The following is a 20525-nucleotide window of genomic DNA, read 5'->3' on the forward strand; positions in this document are numbered from 1 at the left end:
TTTCTTTTTTATTTTTCGGTAAGTTGTTTTATTCTATAAAATGTATCTATATTTACTACATCGCTTCCAGTGTTTGGTAGAGTCCATTGTGATTACATCTTGTGCGGACATTCAATTTCGCATTCAATTTGTTGGTGTAAATAAAGTAGGAAATATAAAAATAAAAATATAATAGTAAAGAAAAGTTCGGTTTTTATAAAAGAATAAGCCATTAAAATAATCTGTAGTGAATTCTAGACAAAATAGAACTCTTCATTTTAAGGATTAACTAGAAAGTTTTAAAATTGTAGAAGTAGATTACTTTTTAAGTTTTTAATCTTGTAATGCTTTTTTTTTTTAAGGATTTTGATTTTTATATTCCCTTAAAACCTAATAAGAAAATTTTCCTTTATTTAGAATCCACTAGTGCCCGAGTGGATAAAACCTCGGGACTGGGTCATGGGTTCGCGCCTTAACAACAGGCTGGTCATGTGGGAGTCTTCCGGGTTTTCTTCGTGTATCTAACACTTAAATTTTTTTAGGAACCGGTTCCCGTAGAAAGTCCTCCCGGGAAAAATCCCCAGGTGCTGCGATGCCACCAATCCATTCCTTTGTTTAGTTATTCGCAAAACTTTAAAAATCAAAACTGAAAAACTTATTTTGAGAAATACCAAAATGTCTCAATAATCATTTATATATAACATTTTATAAATTCTTATCTCTTTTTATCTTTCGAATTGTTTAAAATGTTTTTCACAATTAAGGAAAATATGCAGAAAGGTAAAATTAATTAATTTTCTTTTTGTATAAAATATCTTATAAACATTCCTCATTTTCTGTTCTAAAATTAATTATTCACCAATTATTTTTAACCTATTTTTTATAATGATCTTTTAATATTCGAATTAAGTTTAATTGTGTTCTTCAAATGCCGGCATTTCTAAATAAATGTTTCTTTTTTTCTTTATTATAAATTTACCAAAAATTAAATTTTATTAAAATATACACTTTTACTATAAATTCGAATTTATATATTTAAATTCTTAAAATAATTATTTTTATAAAAATATTTTATTTTTGTAATTCTAAATTATATTTTTTTTGTTATTTCTTAATTATTTTACTATATTTAATGAATTCTTTAATTTCATTTTTAAAATTATTTTATAATGCACTTTTAATTTTTCTTCATTTTACATTTATTTTATTATATAACGTTTTGATTTCAATTTATCTCATATTTTATTTATTATATTTACATTATTTTTAAAAATTTAATTATATTTTCCTTCATTTAATACTTCACGAAGTACGTATTTTATTATTTTTACGTATAATAAACTAAATCATATCTCTTTTCTTATATAATAATTTTTTTATGTGCTTTATTATTATTGTACAGTTTAGGTTAAGCCATACATAATAAGATTTTTTATACTTTTTTCCTGAAAAATAGATTATGTATAATACATTGATATCATATATACAATTTTGAAAACTTTTCAGTTAAATTTATTTAAATTTTTAAATGTATTACATAGAGGAGGGGAAAAATACTTTTAACTGAACCTATATAATAATAATAATTATTATAAGTTTAGTTAAAACTATTTTCTTCTTCCTCTTCCATTAGTTTATCCTATTTCTGTATGGGATAAGCTAATGGAAGAAGAAGAAGAAAATAGTTTTAATTATATATATACTATTCATTTATTTATTATTAAGATATTGAAATTATTTTATATTTCATTATTTATATTACTATATTTCGACTTAACTCTGTAGTTTTATATTTTATTATATATTGTGTACAGGATGCATTAGAACAATGTTTGAAATGCTGTAGAGAGCTTCAAACATTGTTCTGACGCATCATCTATGTTTATTTTCATTAATTTTTATGTTATATATTTAAAAAATCATTATTCAAATTATTTATTTTTATTTCATTCGTTATATAATTGATTATTTTCTTATTTATTCGCTATTTGAATCATTATCGTGTCTAAATTATTACATTTTGATCATTTTTCGCAACCTCATCCATTACATTTTTGTTTATTTTTACATTCTCCTTTATGTTTCTTAACCATTTTCGCACTTAATCCATTATGTTCTATCATTTTCCTTCTTTTTTCTTGCATTTTCAACATTTTTTTCTTTCATAATCATTAATATAATTTGAATCATTTGTGTGTATTTTATATAAGGTTTATATTATTAAATTTCTCGATATATTTTTTTTAAAATAAATAAATGATGTAAAATTTAAAATAAATCATTTAATTTATTTTTAAGAATTAAAAAGTTTAAGGCTTTAAAAATTCATAAAAATATTTAAAAAACAAAATCATTTTAGTTTCCATGCACAAGATGGCGCGAAGAATAACACTAAAAATTTAGTCACTCCAAGACTTTTGTTAATTGAATTCGAGTTAGTGATTATTTTTAAATACTTCTTTAATTTAAATATATAAATTTAATTATATCAATTAATTATTATAATACGAGAAATCCAGAGAAAGAAAACATTTTAATTGGAATTAATTTAAAAAAATTAATTCTAATTGACATTTTAAATTAAGTTTCTAATTAAATTGACTATTGTTTAATTATTTGTTTTAAATAAACGACCAATTTATTCTTGTAATAAAATTTTATTTCAAATTTAAAAAGATTTTAAACTTATTAAGCGAGATTCAATAAGAAAGTTTTATTTGAATTAGTTTCTAAATTTAAATTTTTATAAAGACTTGGAGGCGGTTATTTAAAAAGATAAGTTGTTCATTCAACTATTTGAACTTTTTTAAATGAATGCATAAGTGATTTATTTATTTAAACCGACTTTCTTAAATCCAGCCGCGTCAGTATATTTTGACAAACATTTCCCGCAGCGTAATTTGTTTCCAATGATCATAATGAAATTTCATGTAGCGCCATTACTCACACAGACAATAAACAACAAGTATTGTTAACTTGTGTTCTAAGTATACCTGGCAAAGTGCAGAAATAACCGAAAAGTGCACTAGGTATAGCATAAGAGGAGGAGACAAATCATAGCTCCTGCTATAAATAGAACATTTCTGGAGATGTACAAAATCTGGCAGATCAAGAGAGTTTACTTGGAAAAGATCCAGAAAACATCCGGTACGGGTCGAATTAGTCCCAACTAATTCTAAGTGAACAAAAATGAGCGACGAACTATGCTCCGTTCATAATAGTTTAGCGTCAATATCTCCAGGCTCTACTCCGAAAACGATCGATAAAGAGTTAAAGGAGGCATTAGTTAAAAGATTGGAAACTAAAAGGTTATATCGAAGAGACAGTGACCGAGAGAAAGGGAGGAGAAATAGTAAGAAATTAAGAAGGTCAGTATCCGCCATCGAAGCCAGTAGATCACGCGAAAGACCAAGAATAAGAAGAAGTATTAGCGAAAGATGTCCGGACGAAAAACTTTTACATATTCCTAAAAGATGTAAGCAATCTTCGAGAAGAAGTCGATCGCGGCCTTCTTCCGAATTGTCAGTAGGTTCCGAATCGAGTTGTAGGACTGCTTCCAGTCAACCAGCATCCGTAGCCGAACTCGTTGCTCAAGAATTGGGTCTAAAAGAGATACCGGGCAAGGGAGCTAAAGAAGCAAGAAGAAGAAGAGCCGTTTGGGCAATTACTCTAACAAGTGTGGCATTGTTGACAGCTAGCGTCCTCCTAGTTGCCATTACATTATTATTGTCTCCGGCCGTCGATGCTCTGCGTAAGTACTACACAGATTCTTCGTATTAATTATGTTTATAACAAAAAATCGTGTAAATATAATAAATTTCAAACTTTTTAATGAATTATTTAATTTCAAACTGGAAATTTCCGTAATATTCTACTAAAAAGTCAACGAACTTTTCATTTACTTGTTCATATTTTTAGCTAAATAGTGTAATTTAAGTCGGCTTATAATTAAAGGAATATTATCCTTTATAAATAGTTTTTATAAAAATACTTTTTACCAAATTTTTAAATTATTTAATAAGTTTATTAACATATTTATAACTTTTTACATTATAAAAAGTCTTACTAATTGTTAAAAAGATTCAGTTTGTTCAAAGCCGAAAAGACAAACTTGTAATGCAAATAGTAGAAAAGAGATGTGAAGCGTGAGAAGTTGACAGAAGTTTGACAGTTAAAATATCGATTCTTGCTTTATTTCTAAAGCACATACAGCAGTAATGGAAGAGAAATATTTCATAAAGACAACGAATGTAGAGATGCTAAAGTTGTTAAAAGATTTAATTAAATTACTTCAGTCGAGAACAAAACTATTTCATTCAATCTAAGAAAAGTGTTTTCATAAAGAAGATTATTTATTATACATAAAAACTTTCTTCTTAAAAATTTGTTTCACACTTTTTCAAGAATAAATATTTTAAACTGCAAAAAACATAATAATTTTCTTTTTCATTGAAATTTGATTTTGGTTATCGTGAAAATGCAAATTTTATACTAAAAGAAAAGCTTCATTTTTCAGGCGAGTTTTAGTTGATTTTTTATTTAAAAAATATACAGTACTTCGATATTTTGTCGATATTTTTGTAAAAAAAAATTCATTAATATTTTTTGTACAGGAAACCAACGCATTTGTTTTTCTTCTTTTAATGTTTATCATAAAAGAAAATTCCCGAAAACGCAAAAGAAACATTTATAAAAAACAAACTTTTCCAAATATTAAAAAGAAATATCGAAATAAATTCTTATAATAATGTAATTTTATTCTTTAATCGTGTAGACCTTTTATAATCATTTTTTTAATTGCAATTAAACATTTTAAGTAATTATAAAATAGATGATAAATGTGTTATTTAGTGTTTTCTTTTTACGTTCCAATATCTTTTAATCTATTATTTTTCACATATGTTCTAATAAATATAGTTATTTATCTTGTTTCACACGTGTGAATGCGAATAAAAATGTTTTCGTTTCGCTTCTTTATTTAGAAACAGCGTTTGATCCTTTGACGTAGCTGTATAGGATATATAACATAATAATAAACCATGTCATTTATAAATACTTTCAAATATATATATAACATTTAACGCAGACAATTATTAACATAAACATCACTTTTTATGTTTTTATGCTTAAAATATATTTGTTACTTTCTAAATTCATGTAATAAATGAATAAAAATTAATATAATGACCAAAAATATGTTAATTTGTTTTCTTTTGAGAAATTTAGAGATAAGTAAGTGCTTGTTTCGAAAATTAAAAATACGAAAGAAAATTTAATAATTTAAAAAAAAAGAAAACTGATTTTTTATCCTCTTCAAGTTTTTGACGTAATATTTTATTTTTGAATTTTTTGCTATTAAATATTGTAAAAATGGCATATTTTTAAAGAAATTCGAGACTGATTTTATTTATATAAAATTCAAAGAAAAAAATGTACTTTTATAATAATAAAACACCGAACAGTTTTCATTTTTGGAATTTAAAAATATTAAAAAAAAAAATCTAATCGTTAATTTTGGAGATTAAACCTCAAAATAAATATCAGAAATTTAAAAAATGGACAAAAAATTAATTAAGGATTATTTTAAAATATGCTTTTAGCGATTAAAAATGCGAAAAAAATTTCAAATTTTCGCAGTTTAAAAGAGAAGGAAAAAAGTAATTTAAAAGAAATTTATGCACTTTTCTCAAACTTAATCTGTGTAGAAGCTGAGTAATTCGAGAATAATAATATAATTATTTTTTAAAAAACTAATTTATCTCTAGAGTTGAATAACAAATAATGAATAAAATGATCGATTTACAAAATATTAATTAATAGAAAAATTTTGGCATAAAATTTCATAAATATCAAATTTTATTCTATAACTTTTCTTGATGAGAAAAATGAAATATAATATTTCTTTTATTTTTCTTTATTTTGTATCCTTTAAAAATTTAATAAACGTATGATAGATTTCAGTAAATTTTATAAATTTTAAGATATTAAATATTGTTTGATAGAAGAATTTCATTTAGAATTTTAAAACAATTAAATTTGTTAAGAAATAATATAAATATTTCATATTTCTTGATAAATTTTTCAAGGATTTCTGATGAAAACAATAGAAAATGTAGACCTGTATCTATATATATAAATTTTCTTCAGTTGTATAAATCTAAAATTTGTATCGATCAATGGAATCGCTACATTTTTGGATTCAGAATTGGTAAATAAATATAATACATAAAATTTCAGTTTAGTTTCTAGAAATAAAATTGTTGAAAATTATAAAAGAAATATGAAATGTTATCGAAATATCATATTAAAGTTCAATAACAGCAAATAAAAAAAATATATAAAATTGAGAAATATAAAGTTCCTTTTAGCTTTATACGTTGAAGATGAAAGGAAAAGCTGATCGAGAAGATATAACTGAAGTTCACCAATGTCATAATATTTTTGTCATAGAATGATGAAAGATCCTATGGGATTTGATGGCAGGGAAAAATAAAATAAATAAAGTACTTCTCTAATATCCATTTCTAGAAAATAGAAATGGTATTTTCCAGAAAGTATTTTCATGTTTCAATTTTGGAATTTCAATAAATGAGTAATAAACAATAAGGAAAAATAAATTTTTAATCGTGCTTAAGGAATCGGAATTGAATTATTTTGTTTTTATACATTTTATTTCATAATAGCAATCGATTCCTTTCTCTTTCTTGGCCATATGTTGTTCCTAAAATAGTTTTTTGATGTTATTTTTGTTCTTGTCTGCCATTACTAATATAGACATTAGAGAAAGAAAAGAATTAAAAACTATTCAAATTCAAAATCATGAATAAATTTACAATTTTTATTGTTATTTTCTGCTTTTTTTTATTGTCAAAAACATTTAAAAAATCCCGTCTTTAGAAATATTTAAATTTATGATTTGTATAGTCTGACCATCTTATATGAATTATGTCCATGTTTATGTTAGATATTTTGCGCTTACCTTTTAAAATTTTTTAACTCGAGAAGTTGTTTAGAACTTATAAATCAAAGAAGCGGGCAACATCAAAGGAATTCTATTTACAAGAAGCTTTTTTTCTATTTATCTATTCTTATCATTTTATTTAGTTTGACACAAAATTTATAAAATAATTTTATTCTGCCAATTTATTATATAAGAAAAAATAAGCATTTAAAAATTTAAAAGTTTTTTATTATGATTTATTTAATACCCTAAAATTAATTTTTTAGTTGATAGATTAAAGATTTTAGGGCATAATACAATATAATATACTAATAAAACTTGGATGTCTTTATTATTTAAATATATCTTTCAACAATATTTAAAGAACTATCGATATTAATATTTTCACTCTTCGTTTTATATTAAATTAAGTTTATATTTCAATTTATTTAATTTTGTCTTCTTAATTTTTTAGTAATTCTTGTGAATATAATCAAGTTTTCTTTCATGATTCGAACATTTAAAAAATAAATTTAATGTTAAAATAATTTTAATATATTTTCAAGAAGTAAAAAAAATTATTGGTCGTGTTTGTCGAAATTGATTGTGGGGATAGAGTGAACTATCTTACTATAGTGCATTCATGCACACACACACATACATGATTAAATTCTATATTTGGTTATGTTTATCGGATTTAAGAATGGGGAGAATGATGGGTGTGGGCCACTCCCTAAAATATCATTAAAATGCATTGACTTAGGTATGTTCTCAAAGTTTCAGGCTTCTATCTTAATTAGAATTGGATGAAATTTGAGTTGCAAGATATGAGGACGATACAAAGCAAGTTAAATAAAAGCATTTAATTATATTAATTTTAATCTTAAATTAATTTAAAACAAATCACAAAAATCTTAAATTTACACAGATATAAATCTTTTTAAATTTAGTTTTGTGATTTTATTTTATTCATACTGATTGAGAAAAGAATAAGAAGAATTTTATGATATGTAAGATTTGTAGCAAATACTCTATATTTTATTATCGATGATTTGATTTTAAAATATGTACTTTCACAAAAATTTCAAATATATTTTACAAGATATGAAATGATTTTATTAAGTTATATAAAATACAAATATCGATAGCAAGAAAAATTCTATATTCGATATTTGTATTTTATATAACTTAATAAAATCTTGCACTTATACGAGAAAGCATCTTGTATACAGATTTAATAAGTAATAAATAAGTTACTTGTTAATTTAATTTTATGAATAAATCTATACTTGTTTGACATGGATGAAAGGAAGAAGCTTTTAGCATTTTGAATGAGAAAACGACCCTCAAAGCTATAGTAAACCTGATTCTATTTATAGCTCAAATTCTATAGCATATCTTTAAAGTCCCTACAGAATTTGAAAATCTTTAAATTGGGAAAATATCGAATTTTCGTAATTTCCTATTTGTATGCATTTCAACTCTGTAAGGAGGAATATAGTAGTTACGTGGTGTTAAATATTCACGTTATCTTGTTAATCATTAATAGAAAAAAAAACACTTGATTGCGATATTGCGGATGCAATCAAATTACAGGTAATTTTTGTGTCGATAAATGCTCCCACTGATGTTTATTGTTGTAATCTGGAATGACAACAAAAAAGTTTATTGAAGCTATTGTGTTTTATCTAGTTGTTAACTAAACGTGGTGAAGAATTCAAGTAAATATAATAAGTAGATACAGAATAGCTATATATGTATATATATAGAAAAAATTTCGGGGTAATTTCTGTATGTATGGATGTTAATGTGTGTGGGGAGGCACGATTTTGTTCACTCTCTTTGAAGCTTAATAACTCGGGTGCTTTTGGTCAAAAATTTCTGAAATTTTGCAGGAAAATGAGTGTATAGAGGGATTGATGTTATTAAATTTTGGTGATTAAAGGTCGAGGGGGTGGGAGATAAAAGGTCGTGTGTATCTCCAGTAGGGTCGGACTTAATTACGATTTTACTCGTTATTAGCATTTGTAATTTTTTTTATAATAACCCATCCCTACCTTCAAAATTAAGCTTTTTTGTCATTTTATAATAATTAAAAATATAAAAATCATTTTAAAATAAAGTATAATAACAGATGGCACCACCAAATGTTTCCGAGAAAGTTAAGCAACTCGTTACTGGAAATTTTATTCTAGAAAACTAAAACAATTTATAAACATTTATTTTTTGCAATTTTAATTCTTAGAAAGGCAATAAAATAATAATTATTGAACTTATTTTTATTTATCGATAGTAAAAGAGCAATATTTTTGTAAATTAATTTTTTCTGTTTTTTTTTTAATTAAATAAATAATAAAATATATAATATATAAAAAGAAATACATTGATATATAATATGAAAATTAAAAAACTAAATATGTAAACTTATTTATAAAAAAGTAGATCTAATAGAAGCAATAATAAGTATGGACTAATCTACAAATTATTTTACTATAGTTTGTAAATTAGTTCTCAAAAAATTAGACTCTCGAATGTTTAGTTATAACTTCTACGGTACAGTGTAGCCCAATAGTTAAGTAACCATGTTTTTATAAAAAAATTCACCAGTTTTTGATAATATACCAAACACAATTTGTACATTAAATAAGAAGGATCTCGCTTTAACAATTTTTGCAAAGTTAGTAGATAATAAAGTATTCGAATAAGACAGCAATTTAGTCTTTACAGCAGTTAACTGACTTTTGGTCCACCCTGTATAATATAATTTCAATATTTAATACTCTGAACAAATTTTGAAATTGATCTTAAAGACGTTGTATATATAAATTTAACTAATTTAGTAATTACAATACTTTAAATACGGTGCTTTCTTTTCTAGGCAGTTTGAGTAATATGTAACTAATTGTTTACCTCCATGAATTTTTAGAATAATGAATATAATAAAAATATTCAACGTTTAACACTTCAATGATCGAAATTGAGATGGGAATAAGTAAGTAAGATACAAAATATTTTTTTTTTTATTGTCTGCATCTGGGATTGAGTAGATAGAAATGACATTAGAACGTTCCAGTTTGTAAACAGAATCACGAATTCGATTTACAGAACCGAAATAATGACGACACGCAGCACCGAGCCGAGAATAAAGCGGTCCTGTACGCTAGCCACAAACGTCTACCTCTTGTAGGTTTCGATAAGCTAAATATAGTATCTCGATTACTGTCTCGTAACTAGATATAAGTACTCATAACACGAAAATGCAATAATCTTGGCAAATGATTAGGAGTCAGATTTCACCAACTGCCTCTATGTGTCTCTATTTACCAATTTTTCATCTTATACTAATCTGTAACTTGGACATTTTAATATTTATTATTATATTTTAAAAACTTCTTTCTTAATAAAGAATACTTATTATAACTCTTTGTAACTGTTATCTGTTTTTCTTTAGAATTTGTAACGCCTTAGGTTGTTGCCTAGTGAGTTGCACTGACCGACAACAAAGCTAGCCAGATACGTGTCTTGCATTTTTCAACAGGATCTGCTACTTGTTCTATACATAAAAATTGTAAATAGAAATTCTATTTTCTTTATCATTTTTTTTTTCCTTATTGGTCTAGAGACATACTCAAAACTATTTTTCTTCTGCTTAATATATATATATGTATATATATCTTACATTTTCCTCATAAGAAAACATACTTTCTTTATTACTAATTTAAAATTTATATTGTACATTCTTTTAATGTCAAGATGATATTCACTATTATTAATATTAAAGTAATGTTAAGCTAATATTCGTTATCCGAATAAATAAATTCCATTTCAGTTTGTTTTAAAATGAAATTCTTATAAACTTAAGGAATTTCTAAAACAAAGATTAAATAAATGAAATTTTTATTATAATTTTTTGTCGAAAAAATCAATTCTAATTATTTTTATTGGCGAAATTTCGTACATAAATTGGTCTTCGATTATAATAATGATTTCCAATCGAATTATTCTTATTTTAAGTCAAAACTTTAGTTTTTGATAATAGTATTATATAAATATTTTCTCTTATATTTATAATATTTTACTGGTTTCAAGAATGAAAATTCACAAAATTGTGAAAAATAAAATTTCAGGAATTTTATTTATTTATTTTTTAAATAAGAATTTCTCGAATTTTCATGGATAAAAATACAGTAAGAATTATTAATGTAGAAGTTGAAGTCATACTTTTTTCAAGAATGTAAATTTTATCCTGGATTATTTTTATATTCAGAAAAATAACAAAAGTATAAATGTGTATTTTCTAGTTTAAAAAAACTTCTGGATACTGTGACACGAGAATGCATATTCTTTAGAATGAATGAGTTTAGAGAGAAAGTGCTGACTCAATTTTCTTCTTTGTCGTATCTCTGACTTTTTCTTTCACTAAATTCTGACATTGACATACTTCTTAACGTCTTACAGTTTTCTTTTTCTAAATAAAAATACATTATATAAAGTTCTCATTAATTCTCTGTGAAGTTCTTTAACCAATGTTGTTATCGTTCCGAACGTTCGATCCGTTAAACTTATTTTTTTACCTCATTAAAAGAATCTTCTGCCTTTCATGTTAAAAATAGTCCGATGCAATTTATAAGACAAATGAATTTTTTATTATTTTTTTTTTTTTCGTAGACTTTATTGAAATAGTTAATTAACGAGAACTTAAAATGTGTTTCGCTCCATTAAACGTCTGTTTAGCCGAATAGTTATTAGAGAATCGTATTATCTTTCGCTTCAATTAACGGGTTGAAAGGTAGCAATTATTCAGTTATAGAACTTGGATAATATTTAATCATAACCTTCCAATGGTAAAGCAGAAATTATTTAAAATATAGAAGTTTTTTTTCCTTGCTTGGATGCGTGATTAATTAGAATTTTGATCACATGAAAGTGGCTTTGTGTTTAAAAATTGCTACATCATCACTTTTATATTTAAAAAATGAAAGTTTATTATGTATTAAATTGAAGATAAACTTACAACAAAGTAAAATTATAGATGTTAAGATTTAAAAACACAACTGGGATATTTCATTTTACAAGAAATATATTTGATTTATTGTTTTAAACATTTCAACACCCAAATCGAAAGTGTTGATTCGTATTTTATAAGTAACGCTTCGAAAAATAAATAAATTATATAATTTTACTGTGTAATTAANATAAGAAAGTTTTATTTGAATTAGTTTCTAAATTTAAATTTTTATAAAGACTTGGAGGCGGTTATTTAAAAAGATAAGTTGTTCATTCAACTATTTGAACTTTTTTAAATGAATGCATAAGTGATTTATTTATTTAAACCGACTTTCTTAAATCCAGCCGCGTCAGTATATTTTGACAAACATTTCCCGCAGCGTAATTTGTTTCCAATGATCATAATGAAATTTCATGTAGCGCCATTACTCACACAGACAATAAACAACAAGTATTGTTAACTTGTGTTCTAAGTATACCTGGCAAAGTGCAGAAATAACCGAAAAGTGCACTAGGTATAGCATAAGAGGAGGAGACAAATCATAGCTCCTGCTATAAATAGAACATTTCTGGAGATGTACAAAATCTGGCAGATCAAGAGAGTTTACTTGGAAAAGATCCAGAAAACATCCGGTACGGGTCGAATTAGTCCCAACTAATTCTAAGTGAACAAAAATGAGCGACGAACTATGCTCCGTTCATAATAGTTTAGCGTCAATATCTCCAGGCTCTACTCCGAAAACGATCGATAAAGAGTTAAAGGAGGCATTAGTTAAAAGATTGGAAACTAAAAGGTTATATCGAAGAGACAGTGACCGAGAGAAAGGGAGGAGAAATAGTAAGAAATTAAGAAGGTCAGTATCCGCCATCGAAGCCAGTAGATCACGCGAAAGACCAAGAATAAGAAGAAGTATTAGCGAAAGATGTCCGGACGAAAAACTTTTACATATTCCTAAAAGATGTAAGCAATCTTCGAGAAGAAGTCGATCGCGGCCTTCTTCCGAATTGTCAGTAGGTTCCGAATCGAGTTGTAGGACTGCTTCCAGTCAACCAGCATCCGTAGCCGAACTCGTTGCTCAAGAATTGGGTCTAAAAGAGATACCGGGCAAGGGAGCTAAAGAAGCAAGAAGAAGAAGAGCCGTTTGGGCAATTACTCTAACAAGTGTGGCATTGTTGACAGCTAGCGTCCTCCTAGTTGCCATTACATTATTATTGTCTCCGGCCGTCGATGCTCTGCGTAAGTACTACACAGATTCTTCGTATTAATTATGTTTATAACAAAAAATCGTGTAAATATAATAAATTTCAAACTTTTTAATGAATTATTTAATTTCAAATTGGAAATTTCCGTAATATTCTACTAAAAAGTCAACGAACTTTTCATTTACTTGTTCATATTTTTAGCTAAATAGTGTAATTTAAGTCGGCTTATAATTAAAGGAATATTATCCTTTATAAATAGTTTTTATAAAAATACTTTTTACCAAATTTTTAAATTATTTAATAAGTTTATTAACATATTTATAACTTTTTATATTATAAAAAGTCTTACTAATTGTTAAAAAGATTCAGTTTGTTCAAAGCCGAAAAGACAAACTTGTAATGCAAATAGTAGAAAAGAGATGTGAAGCGTGAGAAGTTGACAGAAGTTTGACAGTTAAAATATCGATTCTTGCTTTATTTCTAAAGCACATACAGCAGTAATGGAAGAGAAATATTTCATAAAGACAACGAATGTAGAGATGCTAAAGTTGTTAAAAGATTTAATTAAATTACTTCAGTCGAGAACAAAACTATTTCATTCAATCTAAGAAAAGTGTTTTCATAAAGAAGATTATTTATTATACATAAAAACTTTCTTCTTAAAAATTTGTTTCACACTTTTTCAAGAATAAATATTTTAAACTGCAAAAAACATAATAATTTTCTTTTTCATTGAAATTTGATTTTGGTTATCGTGAAAATGCAAATTTTATACTAAAAGAAAAGCTTCATTTTTCAGGCGAGTTTTAGTTGATTTTTTATTTAAAAAATATACAGTACTTCGATATTTTGTCGATATTTTTGTAAAAAAAAATTCATTAATATTTTTTGTACAGGAAACCAACGCATTTGTTTTTCTTCTTTTAATGTTTATCATAAAAGAAAATTCCCGAAAACGCAAAAGAAACATTTATAAAAAACAAACTTTTCCAAATATTAAAAAGAAATATCGAAATAAATTCTTATAATAATGTAATTTTATTCTTTAATCGTGTAGACCTTTTATAATCATTTTTTTAATTGCAATTAAACATTTTAAGTAATTATAAAATAGATGATAAATGTGTTATTTAGTGTTTTCTTTTTACGTTCCAATATCTTTTAATCTATTATTTTTCACATATGTTCTAATAAATATAGTTATTTATCTTGTTTCACACGTGTGAATGCGAATAAAAATGTTTTCGTTTCGCTTCTTTATTTAGAAACAGCGTTTGATCCTTTGACGTAGCTGTATAGGATATATAACATAATAATAAACCATGTCATTTATAAATACTTTCAAATATATATATAACATTTAACGCAGACAATTATTAACATAAACATCACTTTTTATGTTTTTATGCTTAAAATATATTTGTTACTTTCTAAATTCATGTAATAAATGAATAAAAATTAATATAATGACCAAAAATATGTTAATTTGTTTTCTTTTGAGAAATTTAGAAATAAGTAAGTGCTTGTTTCGAAAATTAAAAATACGAAAGAAAATTTAATAATTTAAAATAAAAAAAAACTGATTTTTTATCCTCTTCAAGTTTTTGACGTAATATTTTATTTTTGAATTTTTTGCTATTAAATATTGTAAAAATGGCATATTTTTAAAGAAATTCGAGACTGATTTTATTTATATAAAATTCAAAGAAAAAAATGTACTTTTATAATAATAAAACACCGAACAGTTTTCATTTTTGGAATTTAAAAATATTTAAAAAAAAAATCTAATCGTTAATTTTGGAGATTAAACCTCAAAATAAATATCAGAAATTTAAAAAATGGACAAAAAATTAATTAAGGATTATTTTAAAATATGCTTTTAGCGATTAAAAATGTGAAAAAAATTTCAAATTTTCGCAGTTTAAAAGAGAAGGAAAAAAGTAATTTAAAAGAAATTTATGCACTTTTCTCAAACTTAATCTGTGTAGAAGCTGAGTAATTCGAGAATAATAATATAATTATTTTTTAAAAAACTAATTTATCTCTAGAGTTGAATAACAAATAATGAATAAAATGATCGATTTACAAAATATTAATTAATAGAAAAATTTTGGCATAAAATTTCATAAATATCAAATTTTATTCTATAACTTTTCTTGATGAGAAAAATGAAATATAATATTTCTTTTATTTTTCTTTATTTTGTATCCTTTAAAAATTTAATAAACGTATGATAGATTTTAGTAAATTTTATAAATTTTAAGATATTAAATATTGTTTGATAGAAGAATTTCATTTAGAATTTTAAAACAATTAAATTTGTTAAGAAATAATATAAATATTTCATATTTCTTGATAAATTTTTCAAGGATTTCTGATGAAAACAATAGAAAATGTAGACCTGTATCTATATATATAAATTTTCTTCAGTTGTATAAATCTAAAATTTGTATCGATCAATGGAATCGCTACATTTTTGGATTCAGAATTGGTAAATAAATATAATACATAAAATTTCAGTTTAGTTTCTAGAAAGAAAATTGTTGAAAATTATAAAAGAAATATGAAATGTTATCGAAATATCATATTAAAGTTCAATAACAGCAAATAAAAAAAATATATAAAATTGAGAAATATAAAGTTCCTTTTAGCTTTATACGTTGAAGATGAAAGGAAAAGCTGATCGAGAAGATATAACTGAAGTTCACCAATGTCATAATATTTTTGTCATAGAATGATGAAAGATCCTATGGGATTTGATGGCAGGGAAAAATAAAATAAATAAAGTACTTCTCTAATATCCATTTCTAGAAAATAGAAATGGTATTTTCCAGAAAGTATTTTCATGTTTCAATTTTGGAATTTCAATAAATGAGTAATAAACAATAAGGAAAAATAAATTTTTAATCGTGCTTAAGGAATCGGAATTGAATTATTTTGTTTTTATACATTTTATTTCATAATAGCAATCGATTCCTTTCTCTTTCTTGGCCATATGTTGTTCCTAAAATAGTTTTTTGATGTTATTTTTGTTCTTGTCTGCCATTACTAATATAGACATTAGAGAAAGAAAAGAATTAAAAACTATTCAAATTCAAAATCATGAATAAATTTACAATTTTTATTGTTATTTTCTGCTTTTTTTTTTATTGTCAAAAACATTTAAAAAATCCCGTCTTTAGAAATATTTAAATTTATGATTTGTATAGTCTGACCATCTTATATGAATTATGTCCATGTTTATGTTAGATATTTTGCGCTTACCTTTTAAAATTTTTTAACTCGAGAAGTTGTTTAGAACTTATAAATCAAAGAAGCGGGCAACATCAAAGGAATTCTATTTACAAGAAGCTTTTTTTCTATTTATCTATTCTTATCATTTTATTTAGTTTGACACAAAATTTATAAAATAATTTTATTCTGCCAATTTATTATATAAGAAAAAATAAGCATTTAAAAATTTAAAAGTTTTTTATTATGATTTATTTAATACCCTAAAATTAATTTTTTAGTTGATAGATTAAAGATTTTAGGGCATAATACAATATAATATACTAATAAAACTTGGATTTCTTTATTATTTAAATATATCTTTCAACAATATTTAAAGAACTATCAATATTAATATTTTCACTCTTCGTTTTATATTAAATTAAGTTTATATTTCAATTTATTTAATTTTGTCTTCTTAATTTTTTAGTAATTCTTGTGAATATAATCAAGTTTTCTTTCATGATTCGAACATTTAAAAAATAAATTTAATGTTAAAATAATTTTAATATATTTTCAAGAAGTAAAAAAAATTATTGGTCGTGTTTGTCGAAATTGATTGTGGGGATAGAGTGAACTATCTTACTATAGTGCATTCATGCACACACACACATACATGATTAAATTCTATATTTGGTTATGTTTATCGGATTTAAGAATGGGGAGAATGATGGGTGTGGGCCACTCCCTAAAATATCATTAAAATGCATTGACTTAGGTATGTTCTCAAAGTTTCAGGCTTCTATCTTAATTAGAATTGGATGAAATTTGAGTTGCAAGATATGAGGACGATACAAAGCAAGTTAAATAAAAGCATTTAATTATATTAATTTTAATCTTAAATTAATTTAAAACAAATCACAAAAATCTTAAATTTACACAGATATAAATCTTTTTAAATTTAGTTTTGTGATTTTATTTTATTCATACTGATTGAGTAAAGAATAAGAAGAATTTTATGATATGTAAGATTTGTAGCAAATACTCTATATTTTATTATCGATGATTTGATTTTAAAATATGTACTTTCACAAAAATTTCAAATATATTTTACAAGATATGAAATGATTTTATTAAGTTATATAAAATACAAATATCGATAGCAAGAAAAATTCTATATTCGATATTTGTATTTTATATAACTTAATAAAATCTTGCACTTATACGAGAAAGCATCTTGTATACAGATTTAATAAGTAATAAATAAGTTACTTGTTAATTTAATTTTATGAATAAATCTATACTTGTTTGACATGGATGAAAGGAAGAAGCTTTTAGCATTTTGAATGAGAAAACGACCCTCAAAGCTATAGTAAACCTGATTCTATTTATAGCTCAAATTCTATAGCATATCTTTAAAGTCCCTACAGAATTTGAAAATCTTTAAATTGGGAAAATATCGAATTTTCGTAATTTCCTATTTGTATGCATTTCAACTCTGTAAGGAGGAATATAGTAGTTACGTGGTGTTAAATATTCACGTTATCTTGTTAATCATTAATAGAAAAAAAAACACTTGATTGCGATATTGCGGATGCAATCAAATTACAGGTAATTTTTGTGTCGATAAATGCTCCCACTGATGTTTATTGTTGTAATCTGGAATGACAACAAAAAAGTTTATTGAAGCTATTGTGTTTTATCTAGTTGTTAACTAAACGTGGTGAAGAATTCAAGTAAATATAATAAGTAGATACAGAATAGCTATATATGTATATATATAGAAAAAATTTCGGGGTAATTTCTGTATGTATGGATGTTAATGTGTGTGGGGAGGCACGATTTTGTTCACTCTCTTTGAAGCTTAATAACTCGGGTGCTTTTGGTCAAAAATTTCTGAAATTTTGCAGGAAAATGAGTGTATAGAGGGATTGATGTTATTAAATTTTGGTGATTAAAGGTCGAGGGGGTGGGAGATAAAAGGTCGTGTGTATCTCCAGTAGGGTCGGACTTAATTACGATTTTACTCGTTATTAGCATTTGTAATTTTTTTTATAATAACCCATCCCTACCTTCAAAATTAAGCTTTTTTGTCATTTTATAATAATTAAAAATATAAAAATCATTTTAAAATAAAGTATAATAACAGATGGCACCACCAAATGTTTCCGAGAAAGTTAAGCAACTCGTTACTGGAAATTTTATTCTAGAAAACTAAAACAATTTATAAACATTTATTTTTTGCAATTTTAATTCTTAGAAAGGCAATAAAATAATAATTATTGAACTTATTTTTATTTATCGATAGTAAAAGAGCAATATTTTTGTAAATTAATTTTTTCTGTTTTTTTTTTAATTAAATAAATAATAAAATATATAATATATAAAAAGAAATACATTGATATATAATATGAAAATTAAAAAACTAAATATGTAAACTTATTTATAAAAAAGTAGATCTAATAGAAGCAATAATAAGTATGGACTAATCTACAAATTATTTTACTATAGTTTGTAAATTAGTTCTCAAAAAATTAGACTCTCGAATGTTTAGTTATAACTTCTACGGTACAGTGTAGCCCAATAGTTAAGTAACCATGTTTTTATAAAAAAATTCACCAGTTTTTGATAATATACCAAACACAATTTGTACATTAAATAAGAAGGATCTCGCTTTAACAATTTTTGCAAAGTTAGTAGATAATAAAGTATTCGAATAAGACAGCAATTTAGTCTTTACAGCAGTTAACTGACTTTTGGTCCACCCTGTATAATCTAATTTCAATATTTAATACTCTGAACAAATTTTGAAATTGATCTTAAAGACGTTGTATATATAAATTTAACTAATTTAGTAATTACAATACTTTAAATACGGTGCTTTCTTTTCTAGACAGTTTGAGTAATATGTAACTAATTGTTTACCTCCATGAATTTTTAGAATAATGAATATAATAAAAATATTCAACGTTTAACACTTCAATGATCGAAATTGAGATGGGAATAAGTAAGTAAGATACAAAATATTTTTTTTTTTATTGTCTGCATCTGGGATTGAGTAGATAGAAATGACATTAGAACGTTCCAGTTTGTAAACAGAATCACGAATTCGATTTACAGAACCGAAATAATGACGACACGCAGCACCGAGCCGAGAATAAAGCGGTCCTGTACGCTAGCCACAAACGTCTACCTCTTGTAGGTTTCGATAAGCTAAATATAGTATCTCGATTACTGTCTCGTAACTAGATATAAGTACTCATAACACGAAAATGCAATAATCTTGGCAAATGATTAGGAGTCAGATTTCACCAACTGCCTCTATGTGTCTCTATTTACCAATTTTTCATCTTATACTAATCTGTAACTTGGACATTTTAATATTTATTATTATATTTTAAAAACTTCTTTCTTAATAAAGAATACTTATTATAACTCTTTGTAACTGTTATCTGTTTTTCTTTAGAATTTGTAACGCCTTAGGTTGTTGCCTAGTGAGTTGCACTGACCGACAACAAAGCTAGCCAGATACGTGTCTTGCATTTTTCAACAGGATCTGCTACTTGTTCTATACATAAAAATTGTAAATAGAAATTCTATTTTCTTTATCATTTTTTTTTTCCTTATTGGTCTAGAGACATACTCAAAACTATTTTTCTTCTGCTTAATATATATATATGTATATATATCTTACATTTTCCTCATAAGAAAACATACTTTCTTTATTACTAATTTAAAATTTATATTGTACATTCTTTTAATGTCAAGATGATATTCACTATTATTAATATTAAAGTAATGTTAAGCTAATATTCGTTATCCGAATAAATAAATTCCATTTCAGTTTGTTTTAAAATGAAATTCTTATAAACTTAAGGAATTTCTAAAACAAAGATTAAATAAATGAAATTTTTATTATAATTTTTTGTCGAAAAAATCAATTCTAATTATTTTTATTGGCGAAATTTCGTACATAAATTGGTCTTCGATTATAATAATGATTTCCAATCGAATTATTCTTATTTTAAGTCAAAACTTTAGTTTTTGATAATAGTATTATATAAATATTTTCTCTTATATTTATAATATTTTACTGGTTTCAAGAATGAAAATTCACAAAATTGTGAAAAATAAAATTTCAGGAATTTTATTTATTTATTTTTTAAATAAGAATTTCTCGAATTTT

General features: G+C 24.5%; 2 protein-coding genes across 2 annotated transcripts; both read left to right on the top strand.

Annotated features, from left to right (window-relative positions):
* Nucleotides 1-2741: 2741 nt before the first annotated feature.
* Nucleotides 2742-10464, top strand: LOC111627081. Its single transcript, XM_023370638.1, has 2 exons — nucleotides 2742-3730; nucleotides 10371-10464. Exons 1-2 carry the CDS (start codon nucleotides 3169-3171, stop codon nucleotides 10385-10387), a joined length of 579 nt encoding a protein of 192 aa, XP_023226406.1. The 5' UTR covers nucleotides 2742-3168; the 3' UTR covers nucleotides 10388-10464.
* Nucleotides 10465-12174: 1710 nt separating this feature from the next.
* LOC111627082 lies at nucleotides 12175-19899 on the top strand. Its single transcript, XM_023370639.1, has 2 exons — nucleotides 12175-13163; nucleotides 19806-19899. The coding sequence occupies exons 1-2, from the start codon at nucleotides 12602-12604 to the stop codon at nucleotides 19820-19822; spliced, it is 579 nt and encodes a 192-aa protein (XP_023226407.1). The 5' UTR covers nucleotides 12175-12601; the 3' UTR covers nucleotides 19823-19899.
* Nucleotides 19900-20525: the final 626 nt, after the last annotated feature.

The sequence above is a fragment of the Centruroides sculpturatus genome, unplaced genomic scaffold, assembly GCF_000671375.1.
Source record: "Centruroides sculpturatus isolate CEXI.00-Female unplaced genomic scaffold, Cexi_2.0 scaffold473, whole genome shotgun sequence".
Lineage (NCBI taxonomy): Eukaryota > Metazoa > Arthropoda > Arachnida > Scorpiones > Buthidae > Centruroides > Centruroides sculpturatus.